This window comes from Quercus robur, chromosome 7, assembly GCF_932294415.1.
Source record: "Quercus robur chromosome 7, dhQueRobu3.1, whole genome shotgun sequence".
In the NCBI taxonomy this organism is placed as follows: Eukaryota; Viridiplantae; Streptophyta; class Magnoliopsida; order Fagales; family Fagaceae; genus Quercus; species Quercus robur.
The window spans coordinates 27775951-27796503 of record NC_065540.1 but is presented as its reverse complement, the minus strand read 5'-3'; the positions used below and the strand labels follow the sequence as shown (position 1 = coordinate 27796503).

Here is a 20553-nt window from a genome sequence, read left to right as displayed (position 1 = left end):
CATACTACTTTATAAGTTAGAATTTATGGATGAACATTGTAATTACCTATAAGTGCAAAAATATATGTCAACATTTTTAATTAGTTGAGATATTAGGACTAATACATTTAATTTTTATGTAACACAATCGATTGTAAGGTTTGTACGAAAAAGGAACCAAGAAGAGAAAAGTTTGGCTTACGCATAGAAATCAGTCTTATTTGCCCAGGTAGTTGCCAATTAAATATTCAGGAATTCAATATACAATGATCAGGTCTGCTAAAAGTATAAAAACTGTGTCAATAAACGATAAAAACTGAGCAATGAAGTTCACTCTTAGAGCATCCACACTAGATGTGTTAAACGTGCCAAATGCCAAATATTTGGCACATTTGGCACACTAAACATAAAAAACCTCATTTATCAGATGTTCTAAATCTCATAATTTTTGCTATATATGAATAGTACCATTGCATTTTACAACGGTACAGATGAGAATGCTAAAAAAAAAAAAAAAAAGTTTTTTATTCATTCTCTCTCATCCTTTTTGACTTTCTCTCTTCTCTCTCTCTCTCTTTTTCTTTTTTCTTTCTCCGCCACTCCATCTTTGTCACTGGCCATCCTCTTTTCTTCTTCCTCTCATCCCACTCTAAGCCACTCCATTACTTCTCCGAATCCTGCTCTCTCTCCTCCCTCTCTATCTAATTGCCCTCTCTTTAGTGAAGGATAGGTTCCTATGTAGGTATATTCGAGCGTGGGCTTCGGCGTGGGTTAGGTGACGGTGTGGGTCGTGGGTATGGCGGCGTGGTGGGTGCGGTGAGGTGGGTCGTTGTGATGTGGGTCGCGGCAACCTAGGCCATGGTGAGGTGGGTCATAGACTCACGATAGAGGTGAGTGGGTTTTGATGGGTTTGTGGGTTTGTGGTTTCTTGGTGGCTGGATCGGTGATGGTTGTTGTTGGTGTTTGTCTGCTTGAAACGGTGGCTAGATCGACGAAGGTTGCTGTTGATGTTTGTTTGATGAAATGATGAATTGATGGTGGTGGTTGCTACCTTGCTGGGCATGCGTTGTGGCAAAGTGATGGTTGTGTCGGTAGTGACTGGTCAGTGTTGTTGTGACAGTGGTTGTTGGTGGTTGTTGTTACGACAGTGGTCGATGTGCCGTTGTTGTTGTTGATGGTGATGACAAAGAGGAGATATTATATTATTTTAATGTGTAATAAATATTATTTTAATGTATAGAATTGAATGATAGAATATCTAATAAATGAGATATTGTAAAATGATGTGGTAAAATAATAAAATATCTTTTGGTGTGTCAAAATGGCATTTTTTTTACAACATCTACTGTGGATGCTATAGGCCAAAACTCAAAAACAAAAAAGCAAAGCTTTCTAACGTGACACATTCGTGGACACTAAGAAAAGGTAATATTATATTAAAAAGGCGAAACTTTTAGTGAAAAATTCCTGTAGGCTTTTTACAATTACTAGGTAATTATGAATATAGTTGTCACACATCCATATCTTCAGTTTTCAGTTTTCACCCATTTTAAATGAGGAGGTTCAAGCATTACCATAAAAATCTTTTAAACAGTCCGCAACTTGATCTCATTTAGTAGGATTTTGCACCTACTTATCTTTTTTTTTTTTTTTTTCTTTTGATGAAAAGCGATAGTAGTTTTTATTAATAACAAAAAGAAAATTATACATTACTTGTAACAAAAGGACTCGGAAAGGATAGGCACAAACCCACATTTCTTCATTCTTTGCTACGTAAACAAAGTATTTTGCAGGCCCATTCATATCGACTTTTACATAATGGAAATTCAACTGGTCCCAGCCCAATACAAAAAAGCCTTTTACGTCTTCAATACTCAGACCAACTTAGGATTTTTTAGTGAAATGAACCAAAAATGAGGCCCTGCATCACCTTCAACAACAACACACCTCCAATCTGCTATACCACCATACTTCTCTCCAAACCATTCTTCTGCTTTTCTCATTTCTGTACGCCACAAAAAAGAATGTGGTGACAGGTCTTAAAAAGAGTATCCCAGATCAACTCTTTTGTACCACAAAACACAACCAATAGATTGATACACCCCAAAAAAATAAAAATAAAAAGCAAAGAGCCACCTTACCTAGGTATCTTTGCTTATTCATTTTGATACTCTGAAGCACTTAGATACTCAGCATGCTCCTCAAAGTACTCAATTAATCGCTTTAAGAATCCATCACTACTTACTGTCTCAGTGTCACAGACAAGGCAGCATTGTCTTCTAGCCCGTGTCACAGCCACATTCATTCGCCTGTGGTCACTCAAAAATCCCACCTGAAATATTTTGGAAAAAAAATAGTTCAATTTCTTTCCATTCTACAATCTTGATAGTAAATGGAATTTCTACCATATAAACTAAAATTATTTCACTCCAACTGCAATGTCATCGCCATTTTGGTCTCTCAAGTTTCAAAAAAGAACATTCGAATTGATGTCAATGTGGCCCTTCCATCAAGCGTTGTTAATTGTTAACCATTAATTACCCCTAAATGACATCATTTTGTTCAAATTTTTTTTCCCGAGTTTCAAACTAAAAGACATTGCTTAGGGATAGTTAACAGTCACCAATCACTTGAACCATACAGAAGGGCCATTTCTTTTCTTTTCTTTTTATAAGTAAGAAATTTTATTAAAAGTAAGACAAAAATTACATCCAAGTACACAGGTTTTGTACTCAAGGAAATACAAATCAACTAAAATTACAATAATCTAAGAACTAGAGTAAATTAGAGAAAGAATGAAATAGACATCCAATCATACAGGGAAGAAGATCATTTTAAGATTTCTCACGGTTCGTTCAGTTCCTTCAAACATCCAGCTATTTTGTTCTGTCCATATGGTCCCCATCAAGCACAGGGGGATCACATTCCAAATATCACCTTTCTGATGTCAAGCAAACCTCTTCTTCCAAGAAGCCAGCATATGAATTACCCTCCCAGGCATGACACAACACCCCAAAAATACATGATACTAGAGACTGCAACTCTCAATCAATAATGTAGTGTAGAGGTAAATAATCAACTGATTCTCCATCCTTCTTGTACATACAACATTTCATAACAATTATATTTCATCTTCATAAGCTATCTATTGTCAAAAATTTCCCGAAGGTCACTGTGCAAGTAAAATGCTACTTTTATAGGGGCTTTAACCCTCCAAATACCTTTTCACGGAAAAGGCTTCACAACTTCAGCACATAGTACTCTATAGAAAGGTTTTACCTCAAATAAATCTGGTCTCTTCAACATCTTTTTTAACCTTTGTGGAGTAAATGAGATTTTAGGAAATTGGTTAGGGCATTCATCTCCCAATCCTGGATAGCTCTTATTAAAGTGGCATCCCAGTGAAGGTGACCTTTTTTTTTTTTAAATAACATAATTTTATTGAAAAAATATAGCCAAAGTAGACAGGGAGTGTATATTATGGGTGCATCACAATCAAACTCTCAAAGTACAATAATCAATTAGATCTAAGAGAAAAGTAAAAGAAAATGAATACAAAGATGACATCCAACCAAACAATAATTTAAAACAAAAAACACAAGGAAAAAAAAAAAAAAAAAAAAAAAAATTCAACTCAGGAAAAGTCTATTCGCGTCCCTCAAGACTTCCAATAGGCAATGAGGAACCGCTTTCCAAATTTTTATATTTCAATGGCTACAAACTGACCTTGCCAAGAAGATAACTCTGGCAAAACCCATTGAACACCAAACAAGCCCAATACCATGGTCCACAACTTTGTAGCCAAGTAGATGGTCCATCCACAATTTCCCCACTTAGATTAGTCGCACATCGCAAAGCATACTGTACAACAACCCTCATTGTAAATCAAACTCCTATGAGCAATTGACCCCACCCACCAGGGGGCACATATAACACCATTCTATCACAATAATGCATCTCTTCCACAAACTATCAATAATCAGAATTTTCCCCTAAGCAGCAATCCATGAAAAGAAAGCAAACTCAAGGTGGTATCTACATTACAGCACATAATTTACCAGAAAGGCCTCCTTATATAAATCTGGGAAAGTATCCTTAAGAATCCCATCCCCACAACACCAGTCATGACAAAAACAAAAATTAGTACCAGCACCAACCTCAAAGTTGATGAAGTTAGAAAAAATACCCCAGCCCATTCTGATATGCTTCCAAAGGCAAATGCTTTAAGGACCATTACTCGCCATCAGACACCAGCCACTCCACTCACAACCATATTTTTTTGGCATTACATTCCTTCAACGAGCATCTCTCTCCATGACAAACAGCCAAAGTCATTTACCCAATAATGCTTGGTTGAAAGACACCAAAATCCTCATGCCCAATCCTCCAATACAGTTCACAAATCTTCTTCCAATTAACAAGATGGAATTTACATGCATCTCCTAAACAACCCCATTAAAAATCTATTTGCAACTTTTCAATCCGCATAGCCTAGTCGTATCCATGTCGTATTCATGTCATAGGTAGACTTGAAAGCATAGACTTGAAAGCATGCTCTTCCACCCCGTTAATTTCGCATTTCCTTCTCCGATATGGTTTCCAAATTGCTGTAGTTTTAAATCTATAACCCAAATGCAGATATTTCAATATGGAAGAGCCATATTGATAACCATTTGACAATATAAAGGGTTAATTGCAAGTTTTAAAACTTAAGGAACCAAAATAATAGTGACACTAAAGTTTGAGGGAGTAAAATGTAATCTAGATTATGTGCCAATGAGATCTAACTCAAATGAAACCTATTTCTCCCATAAAAATAGTTGAAGAGTGAGGTTATAGGTTTAAAACCCACTACATGCATAACAAACCAATTAAAAAAAGTATTTTAGCCTAAATATTTTAAAGAAATGAATATATAATAGTAATGGAGGTGCTTTAAGTACCTCCTTCTTTGAGTTCGATCGAACCATCGAAATAATAATAGCTTCCTTTTCTCGTCCTTGGAAGCCATCAACTGTTGAGATTTCCACTTCCCTCAATTTGTCTTCATTGCTTCTCAACATCTTCAGTAACACAACCTGCATTACTAAATACGTTATTAATGAGTAATAGATTTGATGATTGGAATTTAGTTTGAAAGACATGGAGTTCTCTGAAAGGGAAAAAAATAAATAAAAAATAAAATCTCTTCTCCAAAATGCTGTTATGATATATCATATATGGGTTCTATTCTTTCAATTCAGAACTGTGTTAGACATGTGCAGCTATTGTTTTTTTTTTTTTTTTTCTTTTATTATGACATGGACACGTTCATGTACAAAGTTGAAAATTTGAGATATGGGTTTTATTTTTTATTTGAGAATTCATGGAATTTCTACAATTATGATTTTGATAGCTTTTCATGTTCCATTAGTTCATTGGGTTATCCAAAGAGGCCTTTTTAGTGACTAGATTTGGCTTCTGAAATTTATTGTTATAGGACTGACTAGAAATTGGAACCACAGAGATCTTAAGCTTCAGATCTATTTGAAGTACCACACCCACATCTATTTGAAAGAATGAAATATTTAACTCAAGGTGCACCATTTTATATGTAATCTGTAGATTCTAAAGTCCGTAGGGCTATATAGGAACTAGAAAGAACCTTTTGTTTAGAATTTTTCCATTGACACTGGCCATATATCCAAAGTTCTTAGCATTCTAATAAGAGAAAACATTTTTTTTTTGTTGATGACTAAGTTCAAGCCTACACAACATATTGTCTAGTCCTCATGACGATACTCTGCCAGTTCAATTGTTTAGTGACTTATCGTTGATTTCACATGCTTCTGTTTCTGGGAAGATTGGATTTGTTAGATTGTGCCTCAAAATTTCAATCAATATTCTTAAAGATCAATTGCAGGAGCATAACCAGAAACTATCTCAATATTTCATTTTGATTTTTATTGGATAATTTTAAATTTTAATGTTTTTATTTATTTAGTTTGAGTTATGATAGGGATTGAATTGCATATCCTTAGAAAAGGATTAGTTTAGATTAGTATTTGAGTATCTTTATCTCTTGAGATTCCTAGAAGCTCTATATAAAGCTCCAGATGATTTATTTTATAATCAGACTTTTAGACACTTATTAATATTATTTAGTCATTATTCACGCAAAGTTTGCATTGCGTTTGGTGGTAAATCCAAACAATCTTAGGTGGTGAAACCTAACGTTTATTGTGGGATTAATCTAGGTGGAAAGCCTAGGCTGTCCTGCATCAGATAAGATATGGCCTCTCAACTGCTATAAGAGCATTAAATTGAACCCATCCTCTTTCCCTGTATCACTGCATGCATGCTTACATTGCTTTATAAATGAAATGTTACTTTTGTTGAGAGAATGGAAAAAAATTTATGTGCTTCTTTTGAATATGTCATGTACATTTTTGCCTTTGACATTTTTGAGCTCTTTGGAAGAATTTCATGTTTTTAGGAAAAACCATCTCTAACAAAGAAGCTTGAGAATGGAGTTGGCTTTGCATCTGCCGACTTTGCATTGAGAAATTCAAAGTACATTTTAAGGTCTGCTGGGGGATTTGGCAGTTTGTTGTAATTTGGTTCCTCTAGAGTTGATATTGGAGTAATACACTTAGCTGGCTCTTCAAAGTCCTCTTATTTGCTCTTTCCATGGTCTTTGAAGCATTGCAAAAGAACTATCTCTTTAGTTGCTATTGGTCAGAATGTTCTTATTAAGTAGATTTATCTGTATGTATGAATATGTACGTATGTGTATTTTTAATGCACATGAGCGCCATTGGAAACACTAGGAGGCGCCTATTAAGCCATGAGGCTTGTGACCAGCAGAATTTACCCAAAAGCCCACAAAAGAAACTTATATACCTGTGCAGCATAAGGGGTGATAATTCCAATATCAGAAGCCTGGACTCCACTTTGAACAAGTCTCTTTGCATGGGCCATAGCAACCTCAGCTTCACCCTCATTCAATGTGCTATCTTCTTCATCCTTCTTCTCTTCCATATCACACCTGAATCGGATATTTATGAACTGGTTACAATTGTTATATGAAAAGCATTTTGTTGATACAGCTCTCTCTTCTGATTTTCGTAGAATTGTTTAGGATTCACATGACTCCAAATTTTAAGCAGAAAAAGCGTGAAACCATTCAATGCTGTTCCATACTCCCAACTGGGATATCCTAAGCAACAACTGTGAAAACCAGATACATTATTCAGCATGTGATAACAATAGACTGCATACCCAGCTATGTCTATGAGAAGAAGGGTTGGTTCTGTCGAAGTGGTCCTCTTCACACCCTCAAGATCAAAAAGCATATGCGCAGCAACACACGGATGGGCTTTAACCTGAAAAATAGGAGGGAACCATTCAATACACATACATTCAATACATTTTTTTTTTTTTTTTTTTGTGGGTTGGGTAGGGAAGGTTGGAGGGGTTCTTTCTTTATGAATGGGGGAAATTATACAATACCTGTGCTTTGAGCCTATTTTACATTACATCCATGACTTCAAAACCTACAATAAACCTCCCTATGGGTTGGATTAAAGTGAATTCATCAACTTACTTTTGCACATATAGCACATGACAAACCACAAAATCTTCCCTCCCAAACCCACTACCAACCACCATAAACCCATATCTGACCACCCAAAATCATCCACACACAAAGGGGTAACGGGTAACGTAGACCTTGATGAGGAGTTTGGAGGTGACATGGTGATAGGAGTGAAGCGTTAAGTGGAGAGAAGTAAGGGGTTAGAATTTGGAGTAAAGAGAGGGTAGGCAACGGAGGGCAAGGGATTTGGTCCCATGGACATCATCCATGGTGGTAGAGGTTTAGGTCCTTTAGGATGCAAAATTATGGACATGTGCCACTCAATGATTGGCTTAAAAGGCATGTGGTTCTCAAATGCTGTTTTTCAGTTATTACAACTGAAAAGCTAACAATTTCACACTAGTCCAAAGCACAATGGGGCTAGAGTAGACCTTGAATTTTTATTGCGACAAAATAAAAGTAGCCCTAATCACAATTAGGTATTCCATAAGAATAATGCTATGGACACAATCGTTTCACAACATTCCTAAATTAGCATGCCAACTCACACATGGGCCCACCACAATCTCCAATTTAAATTTTTTTAATGATGTGGCATGCTAATTTGAGAATGTTTTGAAATTCTTGTGGCTTTTTGTTGTGTTCATAGCATTACTCATTCCGTAATTCCCCCTTATAAATATCACAAACATAAAAAATTCATAATTGATGATTGATAAAATACTCCTCAACCCAACATCCAGACATGACCTGAGCACCTTACTGCTGTAAAGCTCTTTAGATGACCAATTCATAATAAGCTCATGCATACGGTACTGGACAGTGAGCATTGACACAACTTCATCTCCATACATGTCTGCAAGTCGTTCAAAGAGGGTTCTTCCTAAACCTTTCCTCTCAGCTTCAACACTTTGGATGGTTGGAGGAAGCTGCAGATGATCACCAGCAAGTATACATCTTGAACCCTAAAACAATTAACTCAGATTGTGAACTGGTGCTCAGAATTACACACTATATGTATGATTGAACTGGATTATAATCAATATTATCTTTTCTTCTTTGGACATTGGGTTTCCTTTATCTCAAACAGAACAACTTTGGAAAACCCAAAGAACAAACCCTTTTTTTATAGGGAAAAAAAAAGTTTGTTTCTGATACCTTTAAAGTCCCTTTTTCTAAAACAATTAAAATCCGTAACAAAGATAATTGATACCCAATTAAAGATTTTTCAATATATCATTTTGTATTTAGATATCTTTAAAGACCAATATTTCTCACAGTAGCAGGTAAAGAACTGTATCCAAAGACCAATAATAAGCATTAAACATGTGCATCATAAATTATCAAATTCACAAATTTAACATGTGCACATAACTGCATTTTTAGTGGAAGTGCATACATTTGTTTTGGTGTTCATATATGTGTAACATTACCTTTAGTAGAGCTATCCAGCATGCTATCTCAAGTGCCTGAGCAGCTTCATCAATGATCACCAAGTCAAAAGAAGTGTTATCCAACTTGTGGGATAATGCCCCAGTCAAAGTTGTCAACACCACATCAGCATTTTTAATTACATCTTTAACAGCCAGTTGCTGTCTTTTACGCTCTTCTTTAGAAAGAGTCCGAAGCTCCTTCTGAATTTCTCTCCTTGTGCTTTTGTCTTTTGTTTTTAACAGCTTCCCATTTAAGGCCTGAAGAAATACAGCAAGGACAAGTTGAAACATTAAATAATAATATAATATAAGAAAAGTAACTGATAAGAAAGCACGAAATGAATTCTGGCTCGAATAATAAATTTGCAGGAAGATTTCCTGCATTTTTTTTATTGATAAGTTAAACATCCACCCAGTGGATTTTGAACCCACAACCTCACTCTCCTACATTTATTAGAGGAAGTGCCATTTGAGCAAAGAATAGAAAACCAGATGAACCATAACAAATAATAAATAAATAAATAAAGAAGGAATAGCTTCTTGTACATACGTTTTTTTAAGAATAATATACAATGCAACAGCCAATCAGGCCCAAGGATATACCAAGTCTCTCTCAAGGAATGAATACCACAGTTTTTGTCTAAAAACTTGTACAAACATATTTTGATCAGTTCAAAACTTATACAAAATTAACAACGCTTATAGTAAAGTATCATTTTTTCAATAACAGAAACTGCATACATGGATAAATTTTGTTTACTAAGTTAGGCTTGAAATAAATTCAGAATCCCTACCTTCATTTCCTTCCGAATGTCACTAGCCAGAGCACTATTATCCCCTCGCAAAACCTAAAAAGCAAAGAACCAGATATGTAAGTTGAAAATCAGTTTTGATCAAAGATGAAAAGGTGTGTGAAAGCAGCACCACATTTTTTTTATTAAAAAAAAAAATTCAACTACTTCATTATATTTCAGGGAATGAATTAAATGTCTAGTCCTCAGTACCACAATCACTAACTAGAAGATGCTAAAGTAGTATGGATTTACGCCATTTTTATTAGTTACACATGCACCCGGTGGGTCTTGAATCCACGCCCACACCCACCACCATGCTATTATTATTTGACAGAAAATAATGAAACAGCAAGAAAGAAAATCTCCATATGCTCACACAAGTATGCATGGCATTCACTCACAAACGGCAAACAAAAAAGTCAAGGCACACAACACGAAGATATACAAAATCATGTATAATTAATAAGATACCACTATCATGACAATAAGAATTCTTTTTACCAAACAAAAAGAACAAAAACAAAAAACAAAAGGAATTCCAAGTAATAAGTTTTTCCCTCGAACTTAAGGTTTTATGTACCTGTGCATCTAGTGCACTCTCCAATACTTGAGGTAGTAAACGTGCAGGATGCCCCAATCTCACCAACTTTACTCTAACAAAAGAGATGGAAATAGAGAATCAGTGATGATATTAATGCTTGCCCATTTGATGAAACCAAACCATTTTATAACAAAGTACATAGGTATGTACATACTTTATCACATATATACACAAGCAAGACAAATTTTGGTTTAATGGATAGGAGAAGAGTTTATCATCATTCCAAAGCAACATGAAAGTAAATATACATGATAGGTTGATAACACCACAAGCCTATCAGATTGAATTAGATATATACATATATTTTGGTTTAACAGATAGGACCAAAGTTGGTCTTGGTCATCATTCAAAAGGCACATAATTTAAGTCAATATACATGTTAGGCATACATCTGATACAATTGATCCTACAATCCAGACACATCTTTGTTTAACAGCTAGGATCAAAGTTGATCATCATTCAAAAGGCACGTAATAGGTAAAAAAACATGATCAGCTGGAAAATACTAAAAGCATAACAGGTTCAATTAGATAAGGTTGACACAAATTTGGCATGCTTAGTTGTCTGAGAATGCTTAGTTTTGAATAATCCACTATGGACATAGTTTCCAAGTAAATTATGTTAATAACACTGTGATATATAACACTGACATATCAGGGCCTATTAATCTACCCTACTACTCTGTTGAATGGAACTTATGAAAGTCATGTCACTACCAATCCTAAAATCAGCCCAAGGCAATTCCTGTATGCCATGTGCCATACAAATCCTAACAATAAATGACAGAAGGTTGGAGCCCATTGGTAGCTAAAAACAAAGAAGTTCAACAGCATAATAAACAGGTGATCTGAGATCAATAACTAAAATATTTTCGTGTATTTCTGATCAAAATAATAATAATTATGGTGTACTTAAACAACCTTTCACTTGACAAATTTGTGTATAGTACACAAACTTGTAATGATAGGCTGATAGAATAGCTTAGATTGACAACTAAAGATGACCTGTGTGGCTTACAGAAAATAAACACTCAATACATCCCTGCTTCACTAGAGTTTATGCTAAATTTTCAGTTTAAAAATTATTTCCCCTTAAATCAAGGCATCACTTTACCTGTGAGGAACAAGTCGCTCAACAATGTTGTCTACAGCAATATTTGAAGCAGCACATGCAAGAATCTTTGATCCACGTTTCACTTCTTGTAAGATAATCTCCACTACAGTAGTAGTTTTTCCAGTTCCAGGAGGCCCATGCAGCAAAAATACATTTTTTGATGACAGGGCTTTCGAAATGGCATCTTTCTTTGGAGAAAAAAGGTAGAGACAAAGTACCTTAGTTTGTGAGAAAGGGAGCATGCACAAAGATATATATATATATATATATATATATATATAAAGTAAGCATGGACATGACAACACTAGACACATAAACACGTATAAAACAAGTAACTACAATATTGGTTTTATTTATTTATTTATAAGACTACAACATTAGTTATATACAAAGCCTAAACAGGCATGACAACTCTAGTAAAAGTTTCTGAATCCAATCCAGGATGACCAAGACCCAATTATTTAAACTAAACTACAACATATTAGAGTGATGGGGTGGAGGGTTTGATCATGGGTTGAAGACTTGCTAGGTAAATGGGTGACTTGCCAATCAATATATATATATATATATATATTAGAGTTAGCTTATTTAGAAATTCACATGTTCAAAATGGGCTGATCATTTAATAATAAATAAATGAGACACTGATTTACTTTATAAGAGAATCCATCATCAAAATATCTAGAACTTCATCAATGGTTATTCAGAAATATCTTTCTATTCATCTATCTTTCAGCTCCAATTGTTGTTTACCCCTAAAATTTTAGACAGGTGAGCATTTAGACTCCAAAACTAGAGAAATGAGTGTGTCAACCACAAACAATCCAATTGAGAGTGAAGTTTTAAAAAAATCAGTCAAAGGAAGTAGTCTCAAATTTTGAGAGAAACCAACAACCACTTGTTAGAATCCTTTGTTACTTCATTGTGACTATGCGCATGATCTATGGTCTGTGGGGTTTTATCTCTTTGGAGTGCATTGAGTTATGCCGAAGAGGGTGGTCAAGGTGATAGCATGCTGGAAGGAGGATTTTGATAACCATCATTCTGTCAATGTTTGGGAGCCATGCCTCATTGGGTTATGCGGACCATTCTGTCATACTTTTGATGGGATTGAGTGTTCGGCTGTGGAGCTAAAGATGTATCTTTTATGTTCCATATTTTTTTGGTTAGCTGCCTTAGTCAGTCATTCTTTTTCACGATTATGTTCATCACAAAGAAATAAATACTTTAAAGGTAGAAAATAGCAAATAATAAAAATAAGTATTCATTATAATTTAGTAATAAAAGAAAACAAAAAAAAAAACTGTCTGAATAACAAACCCTTATTGTGTATGAGAAATACAAGAGATTAAACTTACGCACCTGAGAGTGGTCTAGGTTGGAGTTGAAGAGGGTGAATGTAACATTCTTCTTCGTCACTGTCGGTTGCCTCTCTCCAAATAAGACAGGAATGAGATCAGAAGCAGGCCCCTTTTGCACACCTTTACTCAATTGTATCAATGCATCCTTCATCCTACGGTAGGTAACCTGCATAATCAATCAATACTTGCAGCATTTTTTTCTTCAATGAATATTTATAAACACAGTACATTTGATGATTAAAAAAAATCCCAGCATGGACATGAGACACCAGGAAATGTATTCCAGGGCCCCTTTTCTGGATTCGTAACTTGTAGAAACTAGAAACCAAATTTTACAGTTGATTTGATATGAATGACCGATATGATTCAATATAAGAAAGCTCAGTAACTACATTGTTCACAATATCCAGCAATTTGAACTCTTACAAACTTCTAAGTGATCTCTATATTGGTTCAAAAACATCTAACTCACTCAAATAAATGATTTAGAACTGGCTTGTTGTCTGACTTAGGTAACAATTCATGCCAACATAAAAAATCTTTTAAGTAACTAGAAAATTTTTAACAGCATACCTCATTTGCCACTTTCTCTAGACGAAGGGAACCATTCAGACCGTCTTCTGGGATGTCATCAAAAGCAACAGTGATTGATGAGTCCTGTTCAATACACACACCAAATCACCAGCAAAAGTAAGCAGTCACAAAAATAGTCATCTGCAAACTGAAAACAAACATGACTGTTAAATAATGACCCAACGCTCTGTTTCTTCGGAATTACCTTTAACCGGTAAACGACCCCTTGTCCAAGCGCAGGAGACCCTAAATCAGCCTTGTTTGGTTTTAAAACAACCACATCATGGGTTCCAAACTACAACCAGAAAATAACGATAACGATAATAATAAATAAATACAGTCAAAAATTGAGATAGAAAACTAGAGGGTTCCAAACTAGGATATCTTTTCAACACACCTAATTTAAAACACTACAGTGTGCTTCAATGCAAGTCATACTATACTAAATAGTATGATGAAGAACAAATAATCAAGAATCAAATTTAACAATTAATCAAAAGGAATTGTGGAATCTTCACCTTGTGAGCAGGAAGAACATCCCCTTTAGTAGATTGGAACTCAAGAAGAGTTTTCCCCATTAGACCTGTCTATTGTCAGAATCACAGTTAAAGAAAAACTTTAAGAAAACTTGGGTAACGCAATGCTCACTTCATTTTACAAAATAAGTGCAAGAAAAAGACCCAAAAAAAGAAAAAGAAAAAAAAGATGCATTTCCAGTGTCATAACCAAACACAATTTCATTCAATATACTTACATTTTAGTAATAGTTTCAACATTACTTCTTATAAGAATGTATTTTGCCATAATTCATTCGAAATTACCAAACACTACATTAGTTGGCCCACCACCCACCTGTTTTTTCTATGTTTGATATATATAAGGTCAGACCTTGGTGCGATGGCAAGTTACTAGTTAAATGATTAAATTCACAATTTCCTAATAGTTTAAGGTTTCAGGAGAATCGGTAATTTATCGTTACTTACAAATAAATAAAGGCTACTTACCAATTACCTGTCCCAGATCCCGTAAAAAGCGGGAGCTTTATGCATTGGGTATGACATTTTATATATATGCATAGTAATGCTTTTTTTTTTTTTTAATTTGTTTTGGATTGCTTCCAATTTTCACAGCAACATATGAATGGTGGGTTTTGATTAAAAGTAAAAGAATAAAAAAAATAAAAAAAATAGAAAAATGAATTGAAGAGGTCACCTGGGCATCAACACATTTCAAGTTGAGAATAGTGGAGCCCTTCTTTTGAGCAGTCTCTACATTTCTGGACGCGCCTGTACTAATTGACGCTGATATCTCAGCTTCCTACAACCCATTTTTTTTATATAAAAAAAAAAAAATTAATCAAAAAATGCATTTAATTTTCTCTTTTTCCTTGTTAAGTTTTTGCAATCCTATTAATTCAAAACAAAATTGATTATAGGCGAAGTTGAAGAAAGAGAATGAAAGAATTAATTATAGAAAAAGAGAGAGCGAACCTTCTCCAAATCAAGAAGAGGGGCGGTGATGGAGACGAATTGTTGGAGAGTGAGAGGAGATGATTTCTTCTTCGTATTCCCTCCCTCCATTATCTCTATTCTATTAAGCGAAGAGATAGAGAGAGAGAGAGAGAGACTGGGGTTTTGGAATATTATTCTATCACACACTTGGCGAACGTTAGTGAAGCGTCCGCGTCTCTCTGTTCTACCTCCGCCTCTGGGGTTTTGGAGCGTACTTCAATTCTTGTTTTTGGGTTTTTTGGAATAATAATATTATTTATTATAAAAAAAAAAAAGAGGTAGCTTCAAGTTACACTTAGTGTAACTCTTATGGAGTTACACATTTTTTGTACCGTAGATTTTTAATAGATCCAATGGTTGGAAAAATAGTATTAAATGATTATTTTGTTTCTCTCCCTTATTTATGACAAATTAATTCTATCTTTTTTTTTTCTCTCTCTTTCTTACCCAATATAAATTGAAATTCTCTTCTTCTCTCTCTCAAGGTCTCACCTATTTTCTCTCTTTTGCGTACCCAATAAAAAACAAAATTCTCTGCTTTCTTTCACCATGATTTAGGTAGAGGAAGAAAAGATAAAACAAAATGATTTTTTTATGAAGTTTACTTGTACAATATTTGCTCCACCCAAAACACCGGCTCGTACAATATACTGCAAAAACTGGGAAAAATAGGTAACTAACCTTAATTTTCCAACTATCTAGTTAGTAATTCCAGTTTTAAAGAATTTTTTTTTTTAACATCTCAAGCCTCAAAGACTCGATTTAGGGCTTATAAATCGAGTTTTTGAGACTCGATTTTTATGGATTGATCACGTCCGATGTGGATTTTTTTTCCACGTGGAGCCTACCTGGAAATCAAGTCTCTAAGACTTGATTTCTAACCCAAAAAAATTTTAAAAAATCTTAAGTCTCAGACAAGCCAAAATGCCCAAAAATAAATTTAAGAAATCTCAAACAAATCAATCCAAAGACTCAGATTAGAGGGAGATAAAGAGCTTAAAGGCAGAGAAAAACTCAGATCAGAGGGAGAGAAAGAGCTGGGTTGCACGGCCTGGGCTTGCGCTGCCTAGGTCGCATGGCCTGGGCTCGCACTGCTGGGTTGCGCGAGCCTGGCCACGCGCTGCCTGGGCTCGCGAGACCCAGGCCGCGCGCGACCCACTCCGATCTGAAGCCGATCTCTCTTTCTATTTCTGGTTTTTTTTTTTTTTCTCTGCTTTCTTCTCTGATGTTCTGGTTCCTCTCTGATTTGATTCTATTTATAAGGGTTAGAACTAAGACTCGATTTCTATGTAGCCACGTGGAAAAATATGCCACGTCGGAAGTAATTAGAGCATAGAAATCGAGTCTTTGATGCTCGATTTATGGGTCAAAATCGAGTCTAAAAGACTCGAAATGCTAGTAAATAATATAGTTTTGTAACTAGAACTACTAACTAAATAGTTGGGAAATTATGGCTAATTACCCATTTCGTCCGCAACAACTTCTAAAACAGGCATTAGTCTATCTAATTTTTCTTCAACGGATATCCTAGAGGCCATTGGCCGTGTAGAATGAGCACCAATATTGATCATATCAGCCCCTTCAGAAATCATCAAGCGGGCCTGAGTAACTGCAACCTCCATAGAGACAAACTTTCCTCCATCACTAAAACTATCTAGGGTCACATTAAGGATACCCATGACAGAGGTTCTCTGTGACCAGTCCCATAAAACACTTTTAATTGGATTCTCAAAGAAAACTAAACATAATTTGGACATCCTAGTGGGATTACCAAACATCCGTGCCGAGATTGCAAGAAAAAGTTTCGGTGTCTCTCATGCTCCCATGCTGATTGGACCCTCCAGAAAGAAATTTTTTGGTCACATTTGTTTCGAATTGCTGCAGATGAGACAAATTCTGCCACAATTGCTTGTGTCACTGCCGATGTTTTGGGTGGAGCAAATATTGTACGTGATTTGAGTTAAGTTTTGTATGAGGCTTTGCTTTGTCTCTGTGGCTGTCACCTCTACTCATAAAGTTTTCTATCATTTTTTTTTTAAGAGAGTGTGAATTAGGAAATTAGGAAAATTGAAACCCCAAAACCATTTGAAACACAAAACAAGTCTAACAAAGAAGAAAAAACGTTGTCTAACAACAGAAATTTTAGGAAGAATGGGACACCATTAAACAAAATCCAATGAGATCTATGGAAAGTAATAAATGAGGATAGAGAAAACTATTATTAATTAGGTAAATAAAGTGGAAAGAAATAATCATTTAATGCTATTTTTCTGACCGTTGGATCTATTAGAAATCTACGGTACAAAAAAGGTGTAACTCTATAAAAGTTACACCAGGTGTAACTTGAACCCATCTCTAAAAAAAAAAATAAAGCTTTTTGGAAGAAAATAAAAAGTATTTTAAATAGTTGTCTCACTCTCACCTTTCTTAAAATAATGTTTTCAAAACATGATATTAACAAAATTGCCGAGAAAACTCTCCACATGGATCTCTCAATTCATAAACATGATTTTCAAATGATAGGGCCTGTTTGTTAGTGTTGTTTAAACAACAGTTTTCAGTATTTAGGTAATATTATATGTATTTTCACACAATTTTTCACCTCCACATATTTCCAAAAAAATACAAATAACGTTACTAGAAGTCACTTACCAAACGGGTCCTATGTTTTGAAAACACAATTTCAGTGTAAATTTTGAGATTTTACAATTTGTGCAAGGCAAGTTGTGTTTTTACATTAAAACACAGTTTCAAGTCAAATTATGAAATGGTGTTTTAAAAACATAATTTTAAGTGCAAACTTAAAATTATGTTTTTACACTTAAATCATATTTTAAAAACCGGCAAATTGTATAATCATGTCTTTAAGACACATATTTATGTCTTTAAGACACAATTGCAATGTAATTTTTGAAGTTATATTTTTTACGCTAGTATGAGTGAAGGTAAGTGAAATTTAATTAGTGGGCATTAAAAAAAAAATTTGCACTGATATTGTGTTTCCAAAACACAATTTCAATGTTAATTGAAGACGTGTTTTGGATACACAATTTCTAGGTGGACACGTCTCATTAGTTCTTGCCACATGAACAGTATTTTAGGTAAAATCATGTATTCAAAACACAATTTTATGAAGATAATATTCTTGAAAATATTTTTCCTACAAGGTTATTTTTAAAGATTATTAATAAAGTAATATTATTTTTCCACGCGCATAAACATGTTTCACCAATTTTCAAGCTTTTTATTTTTATTTTTTTTTTATAACCACCAATTTTCAAGCTAAGTTATAAAATATTTTTGGTTTTTTTAAAGGAGTTAAAGTTAGAAAAGATATATTTAATTTCATTTTCAATGTATAATATAAACTTATTTTTATATATATACACATATTCTTGCAATAAGTGGAGCAAAGCCAGGGACAAACCCAGGTAGGGCCCGACCCTTTTTCTTTTTTTTTTTTTTTTTTTTTGAAGTTAAGAGTATTTAGAAGAGGGAGCCAACTACAAAATTGAAAATTAGCTTATGTAAAAAATAAAAAAAATAAAAAAATAAAAAAAAGCTAGCCTAGTATTTAAAAAAACTTTTTTTTTCTTTGTTGGTAAATAATTGCATCTTAATGTATTAAGAAACAATAATTTTGTATATTTATAATTTGTTAATACTATATGAATGCTTATTTAGAGTTTTTTTTTTTTTTTTTTTTGCTTATACTCCGACTCTCTCTAGCTTAAAATCTTGGTTTGTCCTTAAGCGAAGGGGATTTGAAAGTTGAAACACTTTTTTTTTCTTTTTTTTTTTCAAAAGAGTATATCTAGTTATGGTTCTTGTGGATTAAATTTTTACTAAGAAATGGAGAACTAAGTGAGCGCAAATGAGGGTCTTGGTCTTGCACTTGTTCAATAGAGTGCATCATGATTTTTCATGAAAATTTATAACCCTTTCAATTAATGGAACTCTTCTTCTTGCTTGCTTCACGGCTTCACCAACCAAAATCTACACTATGAGAGAATATCACCCATTGGATATCATTCGAATATGAGAGGTTGTCGAGTATATGCTACTGGTGTGGCCAACTTTCTCATGATGATAAGGATTGCATATCGTGGCTTCAAAGCAAGGGCTCGCTGTTGACGGCGAAACAACAGTTTGGCGCTTGGATAAGGGCGTCCCAGCATAACCCGTCGAGGAAAGTATCAATAACTGTGCAAGGTTATGAAGTCTATGGTGGTGGTCGAGAGAATATGAGTCCTGGGAGCTTTCGACCATCATCAACAGCATCTCTGGTATCCGACAATCAGGCGGATCGACCACGTCTTCTTGGTATGTTGGACGAAAACAGAATGTTGACGGAGGAGTCCGGGACAATAGGGAGGTCTTCGCGTGCGTCGAAGGCAGCAGCAAATATTTTCAAAAATCTATCCTTGTCGGTTTTTGAGGAAATTATCCAGGAACTTGATAATGCTATCACCAACAATCCAGGAGGTTCAATTTCAAATTCAGATTTATCTACCCTAGCAGACGTTAAGGATGGATGGGTGGATAAGGTGTATAATCCGGATAAGATGGGAGATTTAAAAGGAGAAGATAATATAGATAGGCATGGAACCGAAGGCCTGCATAATCTGCCAGGGATTCAAAATACGTTTTATCTTGGATGGTAGGTTTACCATGGGCTTCTCAACGAGAAAACAAGGCAGTAAAGGAGATGGTGGTAGCAAAGGTAACCGTAAAGAGGTGAAAGAAGTCAGGAAGAAGCAGAAGGGTGGAACGTGGACCTGTCTAATGGATAGGCCAATGAGTCCTATTATCATGGACCAATCTGATGAGGCATATGGCTTGAAAAGAAAGGGTGATGTATCAAATATAGATGATGAGAATGTCACGGAGCACCTCAAGAAATCCAAATTGGATGAAGAAACAAAGACACTTAGGTGATGTTTGGATGAAGAGAGTTTTGAGTGATATCATCATGTTTTCATAACTTATAATCCAAAACTGGTGGGACCCACGGAAGAGCACTTGTTTGGACTCCATAACTCATAATCCGTGACTCAGTTTCTATCACTCAATTCTCTGATTTTTGAGTTATGAGTTATGGAAACTGAAAACACATTTTAGCTGCTTTCAGTTTTCATAACTTATAACTCAATGACATTTTTGTAATTAAACACACATGGAGGGACCCACAGTCGCACCTTTTGACCTTTGACTTTTTTTATATTTCTTTCTTCTCTTGGGTTCGGTCTTTTTTTTTTTTTTTTTTTTTTTTTTTTTTTTTTTTTTTCCACTAATTTGGTCTTCAGTTCTTCCTCTTCTTTTTTTTTTCTTTTTTTTTTTCCACTAGTTCGGTCTTCAATTCTTCCTTCTTCTTTTTTTTCCCTTCTTCTTTCACTAGGTTTGGGTTTCTGGGTTTCTTCTTCTTCTTTTTCTCACTGGATTCGGTGCGCTTGGTACTAGGGGTTGAAGGAAAAAAAGAAAAAGAAAAAGTAAAAGCTGCACAAGGTACAGGTATGGGGCACACAAATAGTTGAAAAATATTGAGTGATGACAAGTGAGTAATGGTGCCAAACGGGGTGGGGTGTTTTAAGTGATGAGTGATGAGTGATGAA

General features: G+C 34.8%; 1 protein-coding gene across 2 annotated transcripts; it reads right to left on the bottom strand.

Annotated features, from left to right (window-relative positions):
* Positions 1 to 1717: 1717 nt before the first annotated feature.
* LOC126692996 (uncharacterized) lies at positions 1718 to 15163 on the bottom strand. 2 transcript variants are annotated; one of them, XM_050388830.1, is made up of 16 exons: positions 14921 to 15163; positions 14643 to 14747; positions 13949 to 14017; positions 13636 to 13725; positions 13431 to 13514; positions 12859 to 13023; positions 11497 to 11684; positions 10363 to 10435; positions 9783 to 9836; positions 8989 to 9246; positions 8314 to 8520; positions 7240 to 7343; positions 6862 to 7006; positions 4923 to 5057; positions 2121 to 2311; positions 1718 to 1984 (listed from the first exon to the last, which is right to left on the bottom strand). In XM_050388830.1, exons 1-15 carry the CDS (start codon positions 15008 to 15010, stop codon positions 2135 to 2137), a joined length of 1944 nt encoding a protein of 647 aa, XP_050244787.1. In that variant the 5' UTR covers positions 15011 to 15163; the 3' UTR covers positions 1718 to 1984; positions 2121 to 2134. The 2 variants fall into 2 exon arrangements, with proteins under 2 accessions (XP_050244787.1, XP_050244788.1); XM_050388831.1 differs by having other exon boundaries at positions 13949 to 14013; positions 14921 to 14935.
* Positions 15164 to 20553: the final 5390 nt, after the last annotated feature.

Excerpts from the sequence above, each read along its gene's own strand:
- LOC126692996 (XM_050388830.1), bottom strand. The coding sequence starts at position 15,010 with ATGGAGGGAGGGAATACGAAGAAGAAATCATCTCCTCTCACTCTCCAA. Across the intron at positions 14,018-14,642 it reads TGAAATGTGTTGATGCCCAG|ACAGGTCTAATGGGGAAAAC; the intron begins GTGACCTCTTCA and ends TTCTGACAATAG. Across the intron at positions 9,247-9,782 it reads ACATTCGGAAGGAAATGAAG|GCCTTAAATGGGAAGCTGTT; the intron begins GTAGGGATTCTG and ends GTATTTCTTCAG.